Source organism: Hypoxylon trugodes, assembly GCF_022578975.1.
Source record: "Hypoxylon trugodes strain CBS 135444 unplaced genomic scaffold F4822scaffold_10, whole genome shotgun sequence".
NCBI classification, from domain to species: Eukaryota; Fungi; Ascomycota; class Sordariomycetes; order Xylariales; family Hypoxylaceae; genus Hypoxylon; species Hypoxylon trugodes.
The window spans coordinates 1268386-1285946 of record NW_026250025.1 but is presented as its reverse complement, the minus strand read 5'-3'; the positions used below and the strand labels follow the sequence as shown (position 1 = coordinate 1285946).

At 47.8% G+C, this 17561-nt stretch overlaps 8 protein-coding genes across 8 annotated transcripts; 5 read left to right on the top strand and 3 right to left on the bottom strand.

The window, feature by feature from the left end:
• The first annotated feature begins 277 nt into the window (after window positions 1-277).
• On the top strand, window positions 278-2556 carry F4822DRAFT_60237 (cytochrome P450 monooxygenase-like protein). The gene is made up of 3 exons (XM_051463726.1): window positions 278-634; window positions 717-1325; window positions 1424-2556. Exons 1-3 carry the CDS (start codon window positions 560-562, stop codon window positions 2354-2356), a joined length of 1617 nt encoding a protein of 538 aa, XP_051309852.1. The 5' UTR covers window positions 278-559; the 3' UTR covers window positions 2357-2556.
• A 410-nt stretch (window positions 2557-2966) lies between these two features.
• On the bottom strand, window positions 2967-3646 carry F4822DRAFT_418557 (uncharacterized protein). The gene has a single exon (XM_051459542.1). The coding sequence runs from the start codon at window positions 3536-3538 to the stop codon at window positions 3026-3028; it is 513 nt and encodes a 170-aa protein (XP_051309851.1). The 5' UTR covers window positions 3539-3646; the 3' UTR covers window positions 2967-3025.
• An 872-nt stretch (window positions 3647-4518) lies between these two features.
• On the top strand, window positions 4519-7555 carry F4822DRAFT_60221 (glycoside hydrolase family 3 protein). The gene is made up of 2 exons (XM_051463724.1): window positions 4519-5249; window positions 5302-7555. Exons 1-2 carry the CDS (start codon window positions 5047-5049, stop codon window positions 7439-7441), a joined length of 2343 nt encoding a protein of 780 aa, XP_051309850.1. The 5' UTR covers window positions 4519-5046; the 3' UTR covers window positions 7442-7555.
• Window positions 7556-8018: 463 nt separating this feature from the next.
• F4822DRAFT_440242 (uncharacterized protein) lies at window positions 8019-8930 on the top strand (the record flags this gene model as incomplete). Its single annotated transcript, XM_051462727.1, has 1 exon — window positions 8019-8930. The coding sequence occupies one exon, from the start codon at window positions 8019-8021 to the stop codon at window positions 8928-8930; it is 912 nt and encodes a 303-aa protein (XP_051309849.1).
• Window positions 8931-8940: 10 nt separating this feature from the next.
• Window positions 8941-10288, top strand: F4822DRAFT_418549 (uncharacterized protein). Its single transcript, XM_051459541.1, has one exon. It carries the CDS (start codon window positions 9608-9610, stop codon window positions 10277-10279), a length of 672 nt encoding a protein of 223 aa, XP_051309848.1. The 5' UTR covers window positions 8941-9607; the 3' UTR covers window positions 10280-10288.
• A 576-nt stretch (window positions 10289-10864) lies between these two features.
• On the bottom strand, window positions 10865-11902 carry F4822DRAFT_418546 (uncharacterized protein). The gene has a single exon (XM_051459540.1). It carries the CDS (start codon window positions 11707-11709, stop codon window positions 11068-11070), a length of 642 nt encoding a protein of 213 aa, XP_051309847.1. The 5' UTR covers window positions 11710-11902; the 3' UTR covers window positions 10865-11067.
• A 61-nt stretch (window positions 11903-11963) lies between these two features.
• F4822DRAFT_418544 (uncharacterized protein) lies at window positions 11964-13351 on the top strand. The gene has a single exon (XM_051459539.1). The coding sequence runs from the start codon at window positions 12222-12224 to the stop codon at window positions 12882-12884; it is 663 nt and encodes a 220-aa protein (XP_051309846.1). The 5' UTR covers window positions 11964-12221; the 3' UTR covers window positions 12885-13351.
• F4822DRAFT_440240 (ankyrin repeat-containing domain protein) lies at window positions 13279-17346 on the bottom strand (the record flags this gene model as incomplete). Its single annotated transcript, XM_051462726.1, has 6 exons — window positions 13279-16030; window positions 16079-16648; window positions 16685-16727; window positions 16795-16980; window positions 17041-17145; window positions 17199-17346. The coding sequence occupies 6 exons, from the start codon at window positions 17344-17346 to the stop codon at window positions 13429-13431; spliced, it is 3654 nt and encodes a 1217-aa protein (XP_051309845.1). The 3' UTR covers window positions 13279-13428.
• Window positions 17347-17561: the final 215 nt, after the last annotated feature.

Genomic DNA, 17561 nt, shown 5'->3' with positions numbered 1-17561 from the left:
TAACATTAATCGCAACTGTTGGCACTGTTGGGACTTGCGCTGACGTCCTTCTGTGCGGAAACACCGGCAATGGGATGAGCAGTGACCATTGTCGGCCCGCCACCGGGATGAAGCTCAGCCTGCCGTTAGCTCTAGTCTGCCTTGGTATATCTTCCGAAGGTGCTAGTTGGTAGGAAAAGATCGATAAAGGCTTAGTTCAAGCGCTATAAGTACACGTCGTTAAGAAGGAATGAATTGTTAGTTGGTGTACAAATGTTACACGTCATAATCCTGCTTTTTGCAACATCCGGTGATTTATCTACCTAGGTATTTATTACGGATATAACACTGAAAATTCCGAGTAACACCAACAGAATAATGGCCTTACATGTTGGAAGGGATGGGTGTGGCGACCTAACCATTTAGGAGCCTCTTAACACGCTCCTATTTGGCTATTTATATGTATGACTACCTAAGTAGTTATCCCAGTGGCTTCGACCGTCTGCTTTTTCATTTTAACGCCTATTTTGTTACTAGATTCTCCTGAAAGAAATAGAAGCAACTCTTTACTTTGGCCACAATGTTCGATTTGCCAATGAATAGCCCGGCTTATTCGGAAGGTCCTTTTATTTTAGTCTTACTTGGAATCGTTTTAGTAGGTCACTTTCATATCTAAAATACCTGATACCAAGGTACAATGCTTGATACTCGGTACTGACATGAGCGTGCTTCTCTAGGTACTCGCAAGCTATCTTTACAACTTGTACCTTCACCCTCTCGCCGACATCCCTGGCCCATTTTGGGGCCGTATTAGTGGCATTCCCTCGTGGTATTATACCTGCCGCGGTGATCGTCACATTTGGCTATGGAGGCAGTTTCAGATTCATGGTGACAAGATCCGCCCTGAGCCTAATACTGTCCTCTTTCGCGATCCAAAAGCATACAGCGACATATATAGCATGAAGTCAAACGTGCGACGCAGCCGTTTTTACGAAGGATTTAAGAAGAACGAACATGAGGTTACAACTCTTTCTACCATTGATGTCGCTAAGCACGCAAAGCGACGTAGGCGTCTTAATCTTTGTTTTACCGAGAAGTCTGTTCGTGCGGCCTCGAACTTCGTTATCAAGCATGTGGATCGTTGGATTGAACTTCTCAAGGAGGAACATGGGCTTTCCACGGAGTGGTCTGCCACAATAGACTTCACGGATAAGATCGATGCCCTCGTTTTCGACATAATGGGGGATCTTAGTTTTGGAAGGTCTTTTAATAGTAAGGAACCGGGTGAAAATCCATTGAAAGAAATACCACACAATATTGCCGAGTATATGCGATTCTATTACATGGTAAATTTCCCACCGCTTTCTTCGTCCCCGCCTCTCTTATTTTTTTCGAGAATTCTATTTCAAAGATTTATTGGGTTAGTCCTAACCATTCAGAAAAGATGTGCCGCCTGCCCGTTCTCGAGGTTTTCCTCTGGCTTAAACCCCGTGGTGTGAACCAGCTCTTAAACCTGATCGCACCGCCAGCAGCGAGGCGATATAACCGCTTCGTCAGCGAAAGCGTTACCAATCGAATCGCTCTACAGAGGCAGCAAGCGGGGATGCCAGAAGCCGACAGACGTCAGGATATGTTCTATTTCTTGGCGGAAGCACGAGATCCTGACACAGGGGCTCTCGCCTACCGAGATGGTGAGCTGCGAGCTGAATCAAGCTTGCTCATCATTGCGGGATCAGACACGACTGCTATTAGCCTCTCAGGTATTTTCTTTTATCTCACCGGTAACCCCCAATGCTGCTTAAAGCTTGTACAAGAGATTCGAACGACGTTTGAGTCTGTAAATGACATCATCCATGGACCAAAGCTCATGGGCTGCACTTATCTACGAGCATGTGTCGACGAGGGGATGCGACTCACTCCGTCAGGTCCATCCGAGATGCCCCGTGAAATCCTGTCAGGGGGCCTCAATATCAACGGGAGGCACTATCCGGAGGGTACGATCGTAGGAACAGTACCCTGGGTCAATTCTCGCAATCCAGCAGTGTATGGAGATCCTGAGGTATTCCGACCTGAGCGATGGATATTGGACGAAGCGGCTGGTGTAAACAAAGAAACTCTCGCAAGGGCTAAAGCTGGATTCCACCCGTTTATCTCCGGGCCGGGAAACTGCGTTGGGCAAAATCTAGCTATGTCTACAATTCTAATCATAGTCGCTCGGACTCTATACGAGTTAGACGTTAGAAGAACCCCTGGATCCACTCTTGGAGGAGGTAAGGCGGAACTTGGATGGGGACAATCAGACCCGAACCAGCTACAGTTGATCGACGCTTACGTTTCGTTGCGCCGTGGTCCTGAGCTGCAATTCAAACTGAGATAGGATGATGCATGGAAAGTTGATACATGTAACTAACATTCTTTTACCACCTATATAACCAAACACCGAAGGTACAACGATTCTACATTGTCAGTAGTCTAGCGTACGGAGAGGTACATCGTGAGTAGTACTAAGAGACCTCTTTATCGGCGTAAGGGAACCCCTATTGCTGACGTGAGGACAAAAAGGCTAACTGTTCGAGGGTCCCCACAGCAGTTGCACTCTCCTTGCACAACAGCAGATTTACTCACCTCCTTACATGGTTGGCCTTGTGGCATATGTGCTAGTGGAGTGCAGGAGGTGGGGACAATCACTTGCCTAGGTGGGCATGCTCCAGCTGCAAGTCGGAGTATCGTACGCCTAACACGGGAGGCCTGCATTTGTGCAACCTGAAGGGTCCCACACAGTACCTAGGTAAGCAATGGAACAAGGTACCTAGGTCCGACTTGACTAAAAGCAATGCCTTATTCTTGGTTGGGAGATCGATGTTTCTTTTGGATGCACTGTAACACAGCTTCGTTACACAACATACACGCCACTATCCCATTGTAATAAACATAAGGGGGGTAGGGTGAGCATAGTAAGTTCTCACGGCGCGCTCTGCATTTGTCTTGGAAAATCGACTGCCCGTATAGATGCTTCGAGACAATTTTTAAATTCTGTATTCTTCAACTACTGCATTACTGTGACAGTATGAACATATTTCACCTTACCCCCCTCAAGTCTAACCTCGTGCGAGTCGGGCATATTCCCAAGCGAATCGAAAGAGCATAGAACATCCACCGAGCCAATTGTCTCATCGATAACATACCGACGATTCCCATTCGGCTTCTGGCTCCCACCGTGTGGCAGTGTCGCTCCGCACGGCCTCGTGAGCTGTGATCCCTCGACACGCTCGCAATCCGTCCCCCAAGGAATCGAATCAGCGGCTTTCGCATCGGTCCACATATCAAGATACGCATCTCCAACGCGTTTAAGCTCATCCCGACCGACTCGCTGCCCCTCGTCCAACGTGCCCCAATCCTCTTTTTGGATATACTCTAGCGTGCGTGGCGCGTTGAAGAACAGCGCACCTGTCGTCGCGGCAATCGTGTCGATCAAAGAAATAGAGCTCGTGTCATTGTCTTCGTGACGAATCTGCGTCGAGATCACGTATGGCTTGGAACCCGTCGCTGAGATGAGCATTGTGTAGCTCGCGCATGCCGTCGTGTCTGCTGTGGACCTGTTGAGATCGATTTTCAGCGGTTGGCTTAGCACGCCTGTCTTGATGTCTACCACTTTGTTGTTCAATTGGTACGTGAAGTTGGTGGCGGATAACTTGAGGCCATCAATGCTCCCAGCGGCCTGCGCCGCGACGTAGCTCTCCGCCGCAGCCAGGAGGCCTTCACGGGTGCACTCCGCTGAAGCAAGAGTAAAGCTCGCCGTTAGTATTGCGGCCGTGGCGGCCAGTTTCGCGAATAGTCCCATCATTGTTTATTCCTCAACTGAAATTACTCAGTGTCGATCGCGTTAAGGAAAATAGGGAGGCGAAGTCAAACTTGCGAAGTTGGCTCGCCATGACCCGATAACATATATATTCCAGCAATATGAAGCTTAGAACGAATTAAGGTAATATGCCGTGCTAAATGCGGAGGCAGCTCCTTGCTATATTGGCCATCCCCGCGTGGATATATATCGATGCAACGTCGATGGTCAAAAAAACATTACAAGCTATCTGAATTAGGAAGTATGACAGCTCCAGATATGAGTATCCCGAATTTCGATTGGCTTCTTCACTCTTCCTGACATAACTATTTGGACTTTTGAGCTCACTGTTCGACGTAACTGACTGTGCTTTTAGATAGGGGTAAGGATGAGTACCAAGTAGGGTCTGTCAGCGATTCACAGTAACCAGAATAGGAACACAAAATCCACGATGAATGGAATCATTTGATGTAAATGTCGCCTATCGGCACTATGAGATAAGCTCGCATCGACCAAGCCTCGCCCCCTTCGGTTAGAACACCATGTTAAGGTCAGACCTAGAGACCAGAATTGCATTACAAACATAACTAGCCCATATTATGTACCCAGGCCCCTACCAGGTGGCTGTTTCTAACTCCATATACCCGGGTACGGCTCCGGGTTAGGATACCCCTTATCTTACTAACATCATCCACTCTATTGCCTTACCACGCATCTTCCTCACGTTTGGCCGCTCTTCAATCTAAAACTTACGTTCAATGGTGGCTAGAAGACTTTAGTTCGAGAGTACACGTTAATCCGATATCCCACGCGATTTTCGCCCGGCTAAAAAGCCCGGGAGTATCTCGTGTGGAGCACGCAGAGGATGGTGATGTCGAGCTTAATATACTGGTGATTTCATGTGGGGTAAATATGCTAATTAAACAAAAAAGCTTCTGTTCATGTCGATCATAGAGCTTCTTAGTCGATATATGTTACTTCGTTGTCGACGAAGCGGGAATTCTAGACCGTAATGTCAGGTACGCGAGCTACATGGCCTAGGTACCCGGAGCTCATCCGGCAGGCTATTTGCAGACCATGTGCTTAACATGGCATCCCTACAGCCTCCGGGATATGATTGAAAAATCTAATTGAGCTTGAATAAGGATGCGGTTTTTGCATGCCAGGCCGTCTCTCAAGTTAGCTCTTCGTCCCAATCCTAACTAGCTTTAGCCTAGAGTATCACCACCATGAAGTATCTGGCGAGGCCAATAGTATACCTTTCGCTCCTCAGCGCACAAGCGCTAGGGAAGATAACTTTCCCCGATTGCGTCGATGGACCAGAGATTTTGACGTCTAACCTCGTTTGCGACACATCCGCCAGCCCAGCGGAGAGGGCGGCAGCGCTCATTAGTGCCTGGAACATCACAGAAAAGCTAGTTAACCTTGTCGAGTGAGTAGATATCTAACTTAATCACCTCCTATTGGAGCTAACATCATATAAGTAAGAGCCTCGGGGCATCTCGACTAGGATTAGGAGCATATGATTGGTGGAATGAAGCCCTCCACGGCGTTGGATGGTCCCCTGGAGTAGCCTTCGCTCCCTCAGGGGAGTTTCAATACGCCACATCGTTCGCCAGTCCGATCCTCTTATCAGCAGCGTTCGATGACGACTTAGTTTACAGCGTAGCCGAAGCTATTAGTACGGAGGCTCGAGCCTTCAGCAATTTCGGACATGCAGGGCTTGACTACTGGACCCCAAACATCAATCCTTATAAAGATCCAAGATGGGGAAGGGGGTCGGAGACACCAGGTGAAGACCCCTTTCGCATCAAGGGGTACGTTAGGGCCCTGATAGATGGTCTACAAGGTGATGAGGACATCACAAAGGTTATAGCGACATGCAAACACTACGCTGCTTATGACCTGGAGCATTGGGGAGGGGTGAAGAGATACGAGTTCAATGCAATTGTTGGAATGCAAGATTTGGTCGAATACTATCTCCCTCCGTTCCAGCAATGCGCGCGAGACTCTAAAGTCAAGTCAATCATGTGTTCTTATAACTCTGTGAATGGGACGCCGGCCTGTGCATCGACCTACCTAATGGGTACAGTCCTTCGCGATTTCTGGGAGTGGAACGATGAGAACCAATACATTACTAGCGATTGTAATGCTATCCTCAACTTCCACGAAGACCACAATTACACCACTACAGCTGCGCAATCAGCAGCCATCTCGTTAATATCTGGTACGGACACTATTTGCGAAGTCGGCAGCAACACAGATGTCGCTGGAGCGTGGAATCAAACCCTGCTACCGGAAGAAGTTATCGACCAAGCACTCCGTCGCTTGTACGAAGGACTCATACGCGCTGGATTCTTTGACCCCGCAGAGGAAACTTCATATCGATCGCTATCTTGGAAGGACGTCAATACACCCGAACACCAAGCCCTTGCCGTTCGCTCTGCTGCTGAAGGTATTGTGCTCAAGAAGAACAACGGCATATTACCCCTAAAGGTCGACAACGCGACTTCGATTGCCCTCATCGGTTTCTGGGCGGATGCTTCCAACCTTGCCATGCTTGGAGGATATTCCGGAACCCCACCTTTCCTTCGAGGTCCACTACAAGCAGCCCAGAAACTCGGATTCCGCACCGCCAATGCGACTGGTCCCGTCAAGCAGAACACTTCGGACGCAGACACATGGACTGAGGCCGCGTTAGAAGCTGCGAATAAGTCCGACATCGTGATATACTTCGGAGGAAACGACATGACAGTAGAAGCGGAAGAGCTTGACCGAGTCTCCATTGCTTGGCCTAGTGCTCAATTAGCACTGATCGAAAAGCTCAGTAAACTCGGAAAACCGTTCATTGTCGTTGAGCTCGGAGATCAAAATGACGATTCTTCTCTTCTGAATGATACGAATGTTTCTGCTATCCTGTGGGCCGGCTTCCCTGGTCAGGATGGGGGTACAGCCGTGTTTGACGTTCTAACTGGCAAGACCCCGCCAGCTGGTCGGTTACCCACCACTTTGTACCCAGCAGGGTACGTGGATCAGGTCCCGATGACCGACATGAGCCTTCGGCCAAGCGAGAAAAATCCCGGTAGAACGTACAAGTGGTATGACGAGGCCGTCCTGCCATTCGGGTTTGGCTCGCACTACACTACTTTCAAACCCTCATTCGGAGAATACGCCATCCAAGCCAAATCTTACGATATCGACGAGCTTCTCATCGAGTGTGACGCAAAGTATCTTGACCTCTGTCCTTTCGACACTTTTGGCATTTCCGTCAAGAACACAGGCAACGTCACTTCTGACTTCGTCGCTCTCGGCTTCCTGTCCGGAGAGTACGGCCCCGCCCCCTATCCGATCAAGGAGCTTGCCGCGTATACGCGCGTCAAGGGGGTAAAACCAGTGGAAACCAGGCCGGCCGAGCTGGTATTGACGTTAGGAGACTTGGCGCGTGTGGATGAGCGAGGAAACACTGTATTATATCCAGGGACCTACAACTTCTTACTTGACGTACCGACGCAAGACACTGTCAGCTTTGAGTTGGTTGGGGATGCAAAGGTGCTGATTGAATTCCCGCAGCCTCCGGCTGATCTCGGTGAAGGAAACGGGCATGAAAAATACACACCCAAGTAAATAATACCTCGAATATCAGTTATCGCATAATATAGCTGCTTCATCCATACCAACTTAGCAGTCAATTAGGTTCGGATTTGTTGAAAGAGAGCCTCCTTTAGAGTAGAGTGAGTTAGGGGTTCATAACCCTGAGAAGATTCGCATTCATTGAGCGTGGAAGCAACCACGCCTGATTACTCGATCGATGACCTTAGTTCTGCCACGTGGGTAGCATACAGGTGGTTAGGTCTATAATTTCATGTTGCTGGACGAGGGAGACATACTCAGGCGATACCAGATGTGACGTGTATGAATCACGATACCTAGACAACTAACAATATCTGGCTTAAAATCCACAGCAATTGTTCCGAGATAAGAAAAAAGGGAAGTCGTTCCCATACTCTCGAACTGAATATATCGTTCGCGTGAATATAGATATCTGCTAATTTCCTAGCATAAATTAACTCTTGAGCCAACATTCGCCATTAAGAATACTTACCTAGGTATGCTTAATAATCCACTTTACGAAACATTCAGTTTGATTTATAATTCGACACGACGCTGTACAACTTGGGGTTTTTTCTAACGACTTAGCGAGATGGACCCTCCTACCTTAAACAAAAACCCATGGACGGGATACATGGATCGGTTCAGTGCAGAACTACTTAAAGATGTGGAAAACGAAATGGTCGGAGTGTACTTCAGGGCGTACGGGTTCACAGACTACACCATAAACCCCAGCGCCTGGGAGGAACCCCAATGGACCCTGCAAGACTTCGCCAATTTTTACAGCTGCCCAGCAATGGTGCAAGCTGTATCGTGGTATGATAAAATTTACCTATCAAAGAACCCATTAGTTATGATTCAGCCATGGCACGCAGTAGCAGCAGTAATCCAGGAGACATTTAGACACGAGCCTGCCAAGGCTGCCATTTACATGAGTCTTCACGGCAACATCATGCCAAACCCACGACCTATCGATTACGCCTTAACGTTCATACTTAGCCTGCTCCACTACCGAAATCACATCCACGACGAAACACCAGCGACCCGGGATGACTTCCAGACCCGTCAGGCCACATACGCACAGTCGTTCGGTCGCAATAATCCCTTTTACAGGCAATGGAACGGCTCCGACAAATGGACGTGCGCGTTCCTCCTCTACCTCGCGCTGTACCACCGGCACAACCAGTATACGGAGATGTACATGAAAAACACGGACGACGTGACCTTCTGCGATGAGTACGAAAGAGCCTACGGTGCAAGCCAAACTCAAAAAATCGACTTGTCTACTGTGTGGCTTCACGAAGATGCCGCCGCCGAGTACGCCAAACGTAAGGGCAGATTAGTTGGCAATGTGGTGACCCAGATATCTCAGAAGAAGAATACAAAAGTCAAATCCACTCCCCAGGCCCCTAAGGCCGAACGTGGGAAGGTGACTCTTTCGATGTTGGCGAAGCACGTGGGATCCTACCTTCGGGATATAGAAGTGCCATGGATTTCATTGTAATGCTCCTTTTCCTCGTCTCGTGGTTTCGTGGGGATTGACAAGCGTTCTTCTAGGGGATTACGACGTCTTCTCGCTCAAGCTGGGTAAGGATCTGTTGTTCTTTGACTAAACATATCTAGGTTTAACTCAAGAGTTGTATCCGTGAGGCTTGTTACTGATCTTGTTATAGTCCGATACCTAGACCCGAAGAAAATAGAACCGAAGAGAGGGTCGAAGATAATAATGGTTATTGAATATGAAGTACCTAGTTAACAAGTTATCGGTCCCATTATGACGAGTCTTGTCGACATTTACCTGGATACCCACCAAGTTATCATACCCTAATAAAAATTTTCCTACTACTTTAAATTGTGTTCCATGCTATCTTCCGTGATATGTGCTTAGAGAAACGTGTGGTATATATGAATAACCCACACGATGGGTAGATCTTTCAGAGCGACAATGCCGTTGTCGCATGTAATAAAGCCTAAGAAAGGGTCAACAATGGACAATCGACTAGAATATAGTAGTAAAAAGGATGATACCGACAAAGCGGTAGGCATTAAGCATTATCAAACCCCAGACAGACGGGACAAAGGAGTTGAGACATATAAACCATCTCCTCAGAAGATGTATAGAGGTTTCTAACTCTGCATAAACATAATCAGAAACCGATCAAATAAAAAAATCGAACGACAATGAGTAATCCATCGTCCAGCGAAGACCCCGGCGTCATCATGAGCCGTAGGATGGCCAGGGATGCCCGAAGACTCTTCCCCCAAATGGACGACCCGGAGTACACCAGAGGCGAAATCTACCGTATCTACAAATTGAAAATTCCGGACATAGACGTAGCTGCCGGCATGTTAGCCGGAATCTTTGGCCTCAGCGAGACCGTGTTAGGAAGGGAGAGAGCGCAAGGTCTATTCCGGCATCCAGAGTTCATCAGGGCCTTTGTCGACTTCTCGGATATCTACCTCCGAGGGAAGTGGGACCTTCCGGTCGGTGACTGGATGACTATCCATCACCTTATCCATGACCACCCGGACCATAAAGAGTGGCATTACGGCTCGAATGCTGAGAAGGGGTGGACTGTCAATTGTTACTATGCTCGGTTTGTTACTCACGCCATCTATGGGCTCAACCAGACCACGAAAAACACGAAACAACTGGCATTTTGGGTGAGGGACGCCCCGCTGTGTCACCAGATTTGGGTACTGATGCACGCCCTTATGTACCTGCAACTCGTGACGATGCGGGATTCTAAAAAGAATGCTCCAGTCAAGGATCGTATTAGCCATTTTGTAGAAGGGTTTAAGGCGGACACTCCTGCGAAGACAGAATTTAAAATATCAGAGGAATTTTCCTGAGAAAAGCACCGATAAGGAGGTAGGCTATCTTATATATAATACGTAATACCGAAATAATAATTTGTGACCTCGTACTGGCCTGTACCTCCACAGTGCATACGAAACCGATAACGCCGTCACTACCTAGGTACCTAATAAGCCACTTCTACATCGAATAATACTGGTTTCATTTCCTCGTTTCACAATGCATATGCTTCGTTTAATGAGCTAGAGATGGTTTATCGCTATTAGATTACTAGACGCGCTTATCTAATTAGAGTTGCTTTAATCCTTTGACGCAATGTGACATCCGGCTTAGCTACATGCTTATTTCAACATGTATGTACCTAGGTATGGAGGTAATAGACGGTCGGGTAAGCCCAGTGAGTTGCTCATTTTACGATGCACAGGATTATTTACTACCATGCGAGATTCCGTGGCGGCTTAGGTACCTTTTAGTAATTATCTTACGATCGCGAACTTGAATACCTACCTGCCTGGGTACCTAAGTAGTTTAGGGCACATAGCACGATGTGTATTGAGACAAGGCTAGAATTTATGTTACAATAATGTTAGCATCAAGTCACGGAGGCTTATCTTTCACAATGGGTGTAATTTTATATCAATCAATGATTAATTTCAAAACGAACGTACAAGCGAGATATCCATACAAACAAGCTTTAAACAACCGAGTACTTAATTAACATGGTAAAACCTGGGTACCAACACTACCAACAGTTGATGTAGCTTCACGAACTCCCTTGCCAAGCTTGACCTGGGTCTTCAGCACACCCCTATACTGCACTCTTCTACTGTCGATTTGACTCCGGTCCAAAATGGTTGGTGGCGTTGGATCCATTGTTCTGGACACCTCCGCTGCAGTTGTTCTGGCTCCCGACCCCAGTGTGTAATGGCTGGATCCCGTTGCCGAGTTGGGTCATCACCACTCCCCCTTGATTTTCTTTTATAGAAGGTTCCAGGGCATCGACCTCAGTTTTGGCATCTTGTAGTTGCTTAATTAGGTCGTCGCTGACTAGAGGCGCAACTGCCGACTTAGTAACTTCAGCAAGTAGACCCCGCATTATATCTTCTACCCTGGTGCCGTCCTGGGATACAACAGCGCGATACTTCGTCATTTTCGCATTGGGATTCTCGACACTTTTCATTTCAGTGAAGATATTCTGTAGGTTCCCGGCCCGGGCCCGGCACGCCTCGGTAAGCTGGTGTACAGCCGCATACTCTTGTGTCATCCCCCCTTTCACACGGTCTCTCATGCATCGAAGCGTCTGCAAGAGGAGGGGGAGATGCTTAGCAACTACTTGAAATGCAATAAAGGTATCAGGAAGTTCTTTGAAGTCTTCGACTAGGCCACTCTTCCTGGCATTATCGAGGCTGAGCATGACATCTTTGAGAGCTTTACGAGCCTTGTCTTTGGGTGTTTCGATTGGCATATTGATGGATATGGGCGAGGCTCCAAAGATTTGCAAATGAGCTCCTAGACGATGTGTAGGATATGATGTAGCCTCGGTTCTTGTTAGTAGGAATAATATATGTATTTGTGAGAAGTTGGATGTAAGAAGCTTTGAGTTGCTGAGCGTTGGACTACGGGAGGTAGCGACGGTTTTATATAAGGAACAAATGAAATAGCTATGTTAATGTTGAGGCATAGCCACCCCTCTTTCCTCTCATCTGACATGTCCCTCCCGAATATTTCTCGGGGGCGTCTGCAACTGACCTTGAAAGCTCGGAGCCTGCTTAATCTATGCAGACTTACCGTCCAATAGCGGCGTAGCCCTCCAATTCCGATACAATACAAGTAGCTACTCCGCACAAATACGTACCCTTTATCTAAAAGTGCAAGTCTGGATAGTTCCAAAGTGGAAAAAATCTCTTTACCGGGCTGCAAAAGAAAACAATTTTACCAATATTTATCTTTAACGCCGTACGAAACCGCTCCTATACCATGTCAGGTGCCGAAGTAATTGGCTTGGTCTCAGGCATCATCTCTATTATCGACGCTTCACTCAAGGTATGTGGGGCTATCGGTGATGCTTCGGGCCTGCCACAATCTTTTCGTGATATTAACGCGCGCCTTCCCCTTGTCCATGATACATTAGAAACTATTTCTAAGGGCATAACTGACGAAAATGACGCATCACTGGCTACATCACGTACCGCGCTGACTAAAGCGCTCGAGAGCTGCCGTGACAAGGCCAACGCTCTCAAAAATGTGCTAGAAGCTGTCAAGCCGTCTGCCGGCGCCTCACGCATGACGCGCTATTTAAAAGCAATCAAAGCTATCCGCAACGGCGATAAGGCCGAAAACCTGATGAATGGTATTTTGAGCGATCTTCATGTATTCACAAGCAACCATGCGGTACAAACGGCCACACAGTCTCAGGTCAATCACCTCTTAAATGAGATAAAGGGGGGGAAGAACCCTGACAATAGCATGGAGGGAGAGGCAGGCTCTAGTAGCAGACCAGCCGTGTCAATGCATAATGCAGCCACGGGCCCACAATACGTTCACTCAGGGCGAGGGGATCAGAATGTGGTGAGTGGGAGAGGGATACAAATCAACGGGCAACCAGCTGGGGCATTCTACTTCGATCGGGTGCCGAGATAGACTGGTGGATGGAGGGAATTATATCATGCAGGCTAGGATCATCCTTGTTGTGAGGCTGTCTCATATCGCTTTTGTTAAGTACCTGTCACATACCTATATACCTAGGTAGGTATCAGGAGGGCGTCAGAAAAAGTGTCACTATGCGAGATCCCATAGAAGGTACAGTACAAATACTGTACCTTCTGGCCAATCACATAGTCTGTTTAGCACAGTTCAAGGCCGTACTAATATCACAGTGACATTTTTTATGACGCCCTCCTGGCTCCTGGGTACCTAGCTTAAGGTACCTAAGTAGACGACCTTGATAATATCATGGATTGGTATCACTGCTTTAAATAATATATACGAAGTTTAAGCCTTAATAATTAGACGTTTTTTTTTTAAAAAAAAAAAAAAAAAGAAAAGAAACAAATAAATTAAAACACCCCAATCTATAAAAAGGGAAAGATACTGAACTAGGCGCGGGTAGTTTGCGGCTACCTCGTATACCTAGGTACCTATGGGAAGAAAGATGACTACCTACCTAGGTACCTAGGTAGCTTTCCTAGTACCTTAGGGTGGGTGGTGGTTGCAACTCGTCAAGAAGCTTCTGGATATCAGGAGTATCCCCCACATACCAAGCCGCTGTCCATCCATGCTTATTGCGTGCCTGTGCATCAGCTCCCTCCTCCAAAAGGCCGCGTACTAGTTCTTCGTGGCCTAACTGAGTTGCAAGCATCAGTGGCGTCCGTCCATCCTTGTCTTGTGCCTCTATATTAGCGCCCGCCCTCATTAGTGCTCTCACCACCTCCATGTCTGCATTGCCACCATTAATTGCGTGGTGGAGTGGCGTAAAACAATCATTATCTACTATGTTGGGGTTGCCACCAAATTTTTCGTTCAACAATAGGTCCACCTCCTGGTTGAATCCCCGGCTGGCAGCATTATGTAGCGCCGTCATACCGCCCGGATCGGCGAAGTTGCACGAAGCACCGTACTGAAGTAGTGTCTGCATGGCAGCATGGCGCCGCTTAAGCGTGGCTAATATGAGAGCCGTGTCACCATCAGCGTTACAGATGTCGAGACTCTGAGCTCCTGACAATCGCGACAATCGCGAGGCTAACAGATTAGTTATGTCATTTTTGCGGTTTAATACAGCGTAATGTAGAGGCGTCGAACCGGTGGCGTCCATGGTGTCAATGTCTACACCATGTTCGATAAGGAACTGTGCTGTCTTATACTTCCCGCGCCTGGCAGCTTGGTGTAAAAATGTTATGCTCTTGTCGCTGGTAGCGCTAGGCGAAGCGCCATGCTCGCATAGAAGCCACGCCATCGATGGGTCATCGCGGGATATGACCAGTTCAAGGGCATCCTGTATATTCTTATTGGGAATCGCGATCGGGCCAGTCTTAACAACTAAGAGCCAAGCCAGGGCTCTATCTCGTTTCTCAATGGCGTAGAGGAGTGCTGACTTATTAGTAGAGTCACGCTTGTCCGGATCCGCTCCTGCGTTCAACAGTGCACAGGCAATGCTATGGCTTTGGAGTTTAGTGGCCTCGATTAGAAGCGTTGACCCATTTCCTACTTCCTTGTTGACATCAGCGTTTAGCCTAATAAGTAGTTGCACTATGTCGTCATACTGTTCCGTGACAGCTTCAAGCAACGGCGTGGACTCGTTCATGCATACCCCATCGACATCCGCGCCGTGCTCAGCTAACAGTTGGATTGCAGAGATATTTTTCCAGTAGACAGCCCACCACAGGGGAGATTTCTCATCCCCATCCCGAAGATTGACATCGGCTGGGTTAGGTTGCCGCGTTAGTAGCCGATTTAGACTCGACAGATCATCATACTTTGCTGCATGTGTCAGTGGCGTCCACCCGTCCTTCGTACGGCGGTTTAGGTCCACGCCGCGTTCGAGTAGCACATCGATCAAACAAAGTGCGTGGTTCCTAAATGCGTGTTGCAATTGAGCCCACCCTCCCAAACGATCCCGGTGCCCTTTCTGATTCGCTACGCCGCTCCCCGTGATATTCTGGCCATGGTAGAAAACCTGTCGCAGTGAGCTCCAATCCTCAAAAATCTCGGCGTTAACATCATCCTGGCTCTCAGCCATGATCTTAGCCAATGAAGTAGGCCCATAGCGGATGGCGGACGACATCGGCGAGAGGCCCTCAGCGTTCCTTATGTCTAGCTTTGCTCCACCTCTGATAAGTGCTTCTACAATAGTCGCGTCGTTGGCTGCTGACTTCGTAATGGCTCGATAGAGCGGTACTCTATCCGCTGCTGGACCCATGAGTGCTTTGTGAAGCGGGGTGTCTTTGTCGTGGTCACGTATGTTCGGATCTGCCGAGTTATTTATGAATAAATCCAGAAGTGCACATCTACCGTATCTCACTGCCCAGTGTAGGGCCGTCTGGCCGTCGGAACATTGAGTGTTGATGTCGATGCCTTCCTTAAGGAGACGCACTGCCCAATCCAGAAGGCCGAAATGTACTGCGGCGTGAAAGCCCGTCATATTGTCAAAGGCGTCATTCTTGGCTCTCTCTATAGCCCTGAATGCTCTGGCAAGCTTAGAGCTGTCCTTAAGAAATTCCAACGTTAAAGACTCCGCCTCCGGGTCTGCTTCTTGGCGGCAGAGGTGTGCCCACCAATACTTAGCTGCGTATTGGAGCAGTGCGGGTTCGTCTTCCTGGCCATGCGTATTTACCAGGAGGCAGGATAGGCATGTCTTCGCTATTTCCAAGTCGGCATTTTCTGGGATGACCTTATGGCCTCGAAAAGAATCCTCTACCGACTTGTGGACGAGGGTAAACGTCTCTTTGTCCGGGTCCATAATGACCAAGCCGTTGCAGGCAGGCATGAGAAGTTCTTTTGCTGGCCGATGCTCTTCGTAACTCTTCCTACCACTCTTTTGTATGGCAAAGCCATCACGAATTTGGTCGGCAGTCAATTTTGTTTTCGCATGCATTATCCAAGTTAGAATGTGTTTTGTCAAGCAACTTTCGAAATCGTTTCCCCGTTTTTTGATCTTCTGAGCTATTTGCGCTGCCGTTGCGTGAAGGATGTCGAATGCGCTGTCAGGGAGATGGTCTAATGCTTGTTCGATGTCACCGAGTGTTCCTAATTTGCTCAAGTTGTCCATGTGAAGCCTGGCTGATAAGAACCTAAACAGGGTTAGTAATCATTCGAGATGGTTGGACTTGATATCAAACATTTTACTAGACAAGGTCATATCAGTGACCCTGGATATAACGTGGTTCCTATCTTGTTCTTTCTTTAGAGTGACCTTCAAAAACTCGCTGTCTTCGATCCTTTGCTTTAAGTAGGTCTCCACATCCTGCTGTACTAGTTTGATTGATAGTTTCTGGTTTGCTTCCCCTTCTAAGCCAACTAGGTCATTCCTAGAGGTGATGAGGACCCTGATGTTCTGCGGAAGGACTTTGAGGGTGCCTTGCATCTTTTGCTGGGTATCCCCCTCGCAGCTATCTAGAGCATCGATGACCAGGTAAACTGTTTTAATCGTCCCAGCCTGAGCTTTAAAGAGCTCTAGATACTCAGATGAGTCGAGCCCAAACGATCCTTGGAGGGAGTCGTCAAATTTCGCCTTCAATTCACCCTCCAGTGCCCCTTCTAGATCTCCCGATGCTTGTAACAGCTGTTCTAATAAGGTTGCCCATATACGCGCGACCGAATACTCTTCTCCCTCTTGGAAATAGAAGTAAACGCAAGCAATATCTTCGCCTCTTTCGATCTGCTTTTCGATTGAGTCGATTATAAGAGATCTGAGACGAAAAGTCAGTGTTCAGAACCCATGATACGAAACCTCGGCCACTAACATAAGCATAGTCTTACCAGACCCAACTATCCAAAGTGTTGTTAGTGCCGAGTGTACAATGGACTTTGCGATTGTGATTCAATTTTTACTTACGCATTCCGCGTAGCCAAAGGAATCGTGAAGAACTCGAAGAGTCTTTCCATGCCATAAGCTGCTCCGTATCTAGGACCCATTTGCCCGTACCATGAACTACTTGACGCAAAATCTTGGTGTGATGCCGGCGAACCTTCAACGGGGTTTGATCCGGTTGGCGCATGAGCCAGGAGATTATTTCCGCGCCTTAAAGCCCTCGTCAATACGTTATTACTTGAAGAAAATTATATGTTATGGGGGACAAACGATTGGGTCCCTCAGGGATACTTCCCGGTTTGGCCACAAACTGGGACTGAGAAAGGCGAAGCATGGAAGGTATCCCTCCCTCAGGTATATCTCTAAAACTGAGCACTAGATAGTCTTTAGAAACTAGGGTGACGTTATAGGAGGATTCGTTAGCTTACTATTGAACTGGTGGCCATATTTATTCACCGTGCCACTACCAGAGGCAACGTTCTGGTCCCCAGATCCACCACTGATACACTGAGCACCAGTCCCCAAATTTTCCGCTTTTACATTCGAATGCGTACGGGGGCCCCCTGGAAATGACATTTTTGTGATTATAATCAAACGAAAATTCGCTGCGATGCAAACCAATTTCTTCCTCTGAGTTGGGGTCCTTAAATAAACCGTTATTAATATATGCCCAAGCAAGCGATGTAATGGTCAAAAGCCACTAATACAAAGTTCCCGGTCATCACAGCGTCGCTTAGAAGCCCAGCCTAGTTTAGGGACCCTATGGCTTGTTGTAGGATTTAGTTGCAGAG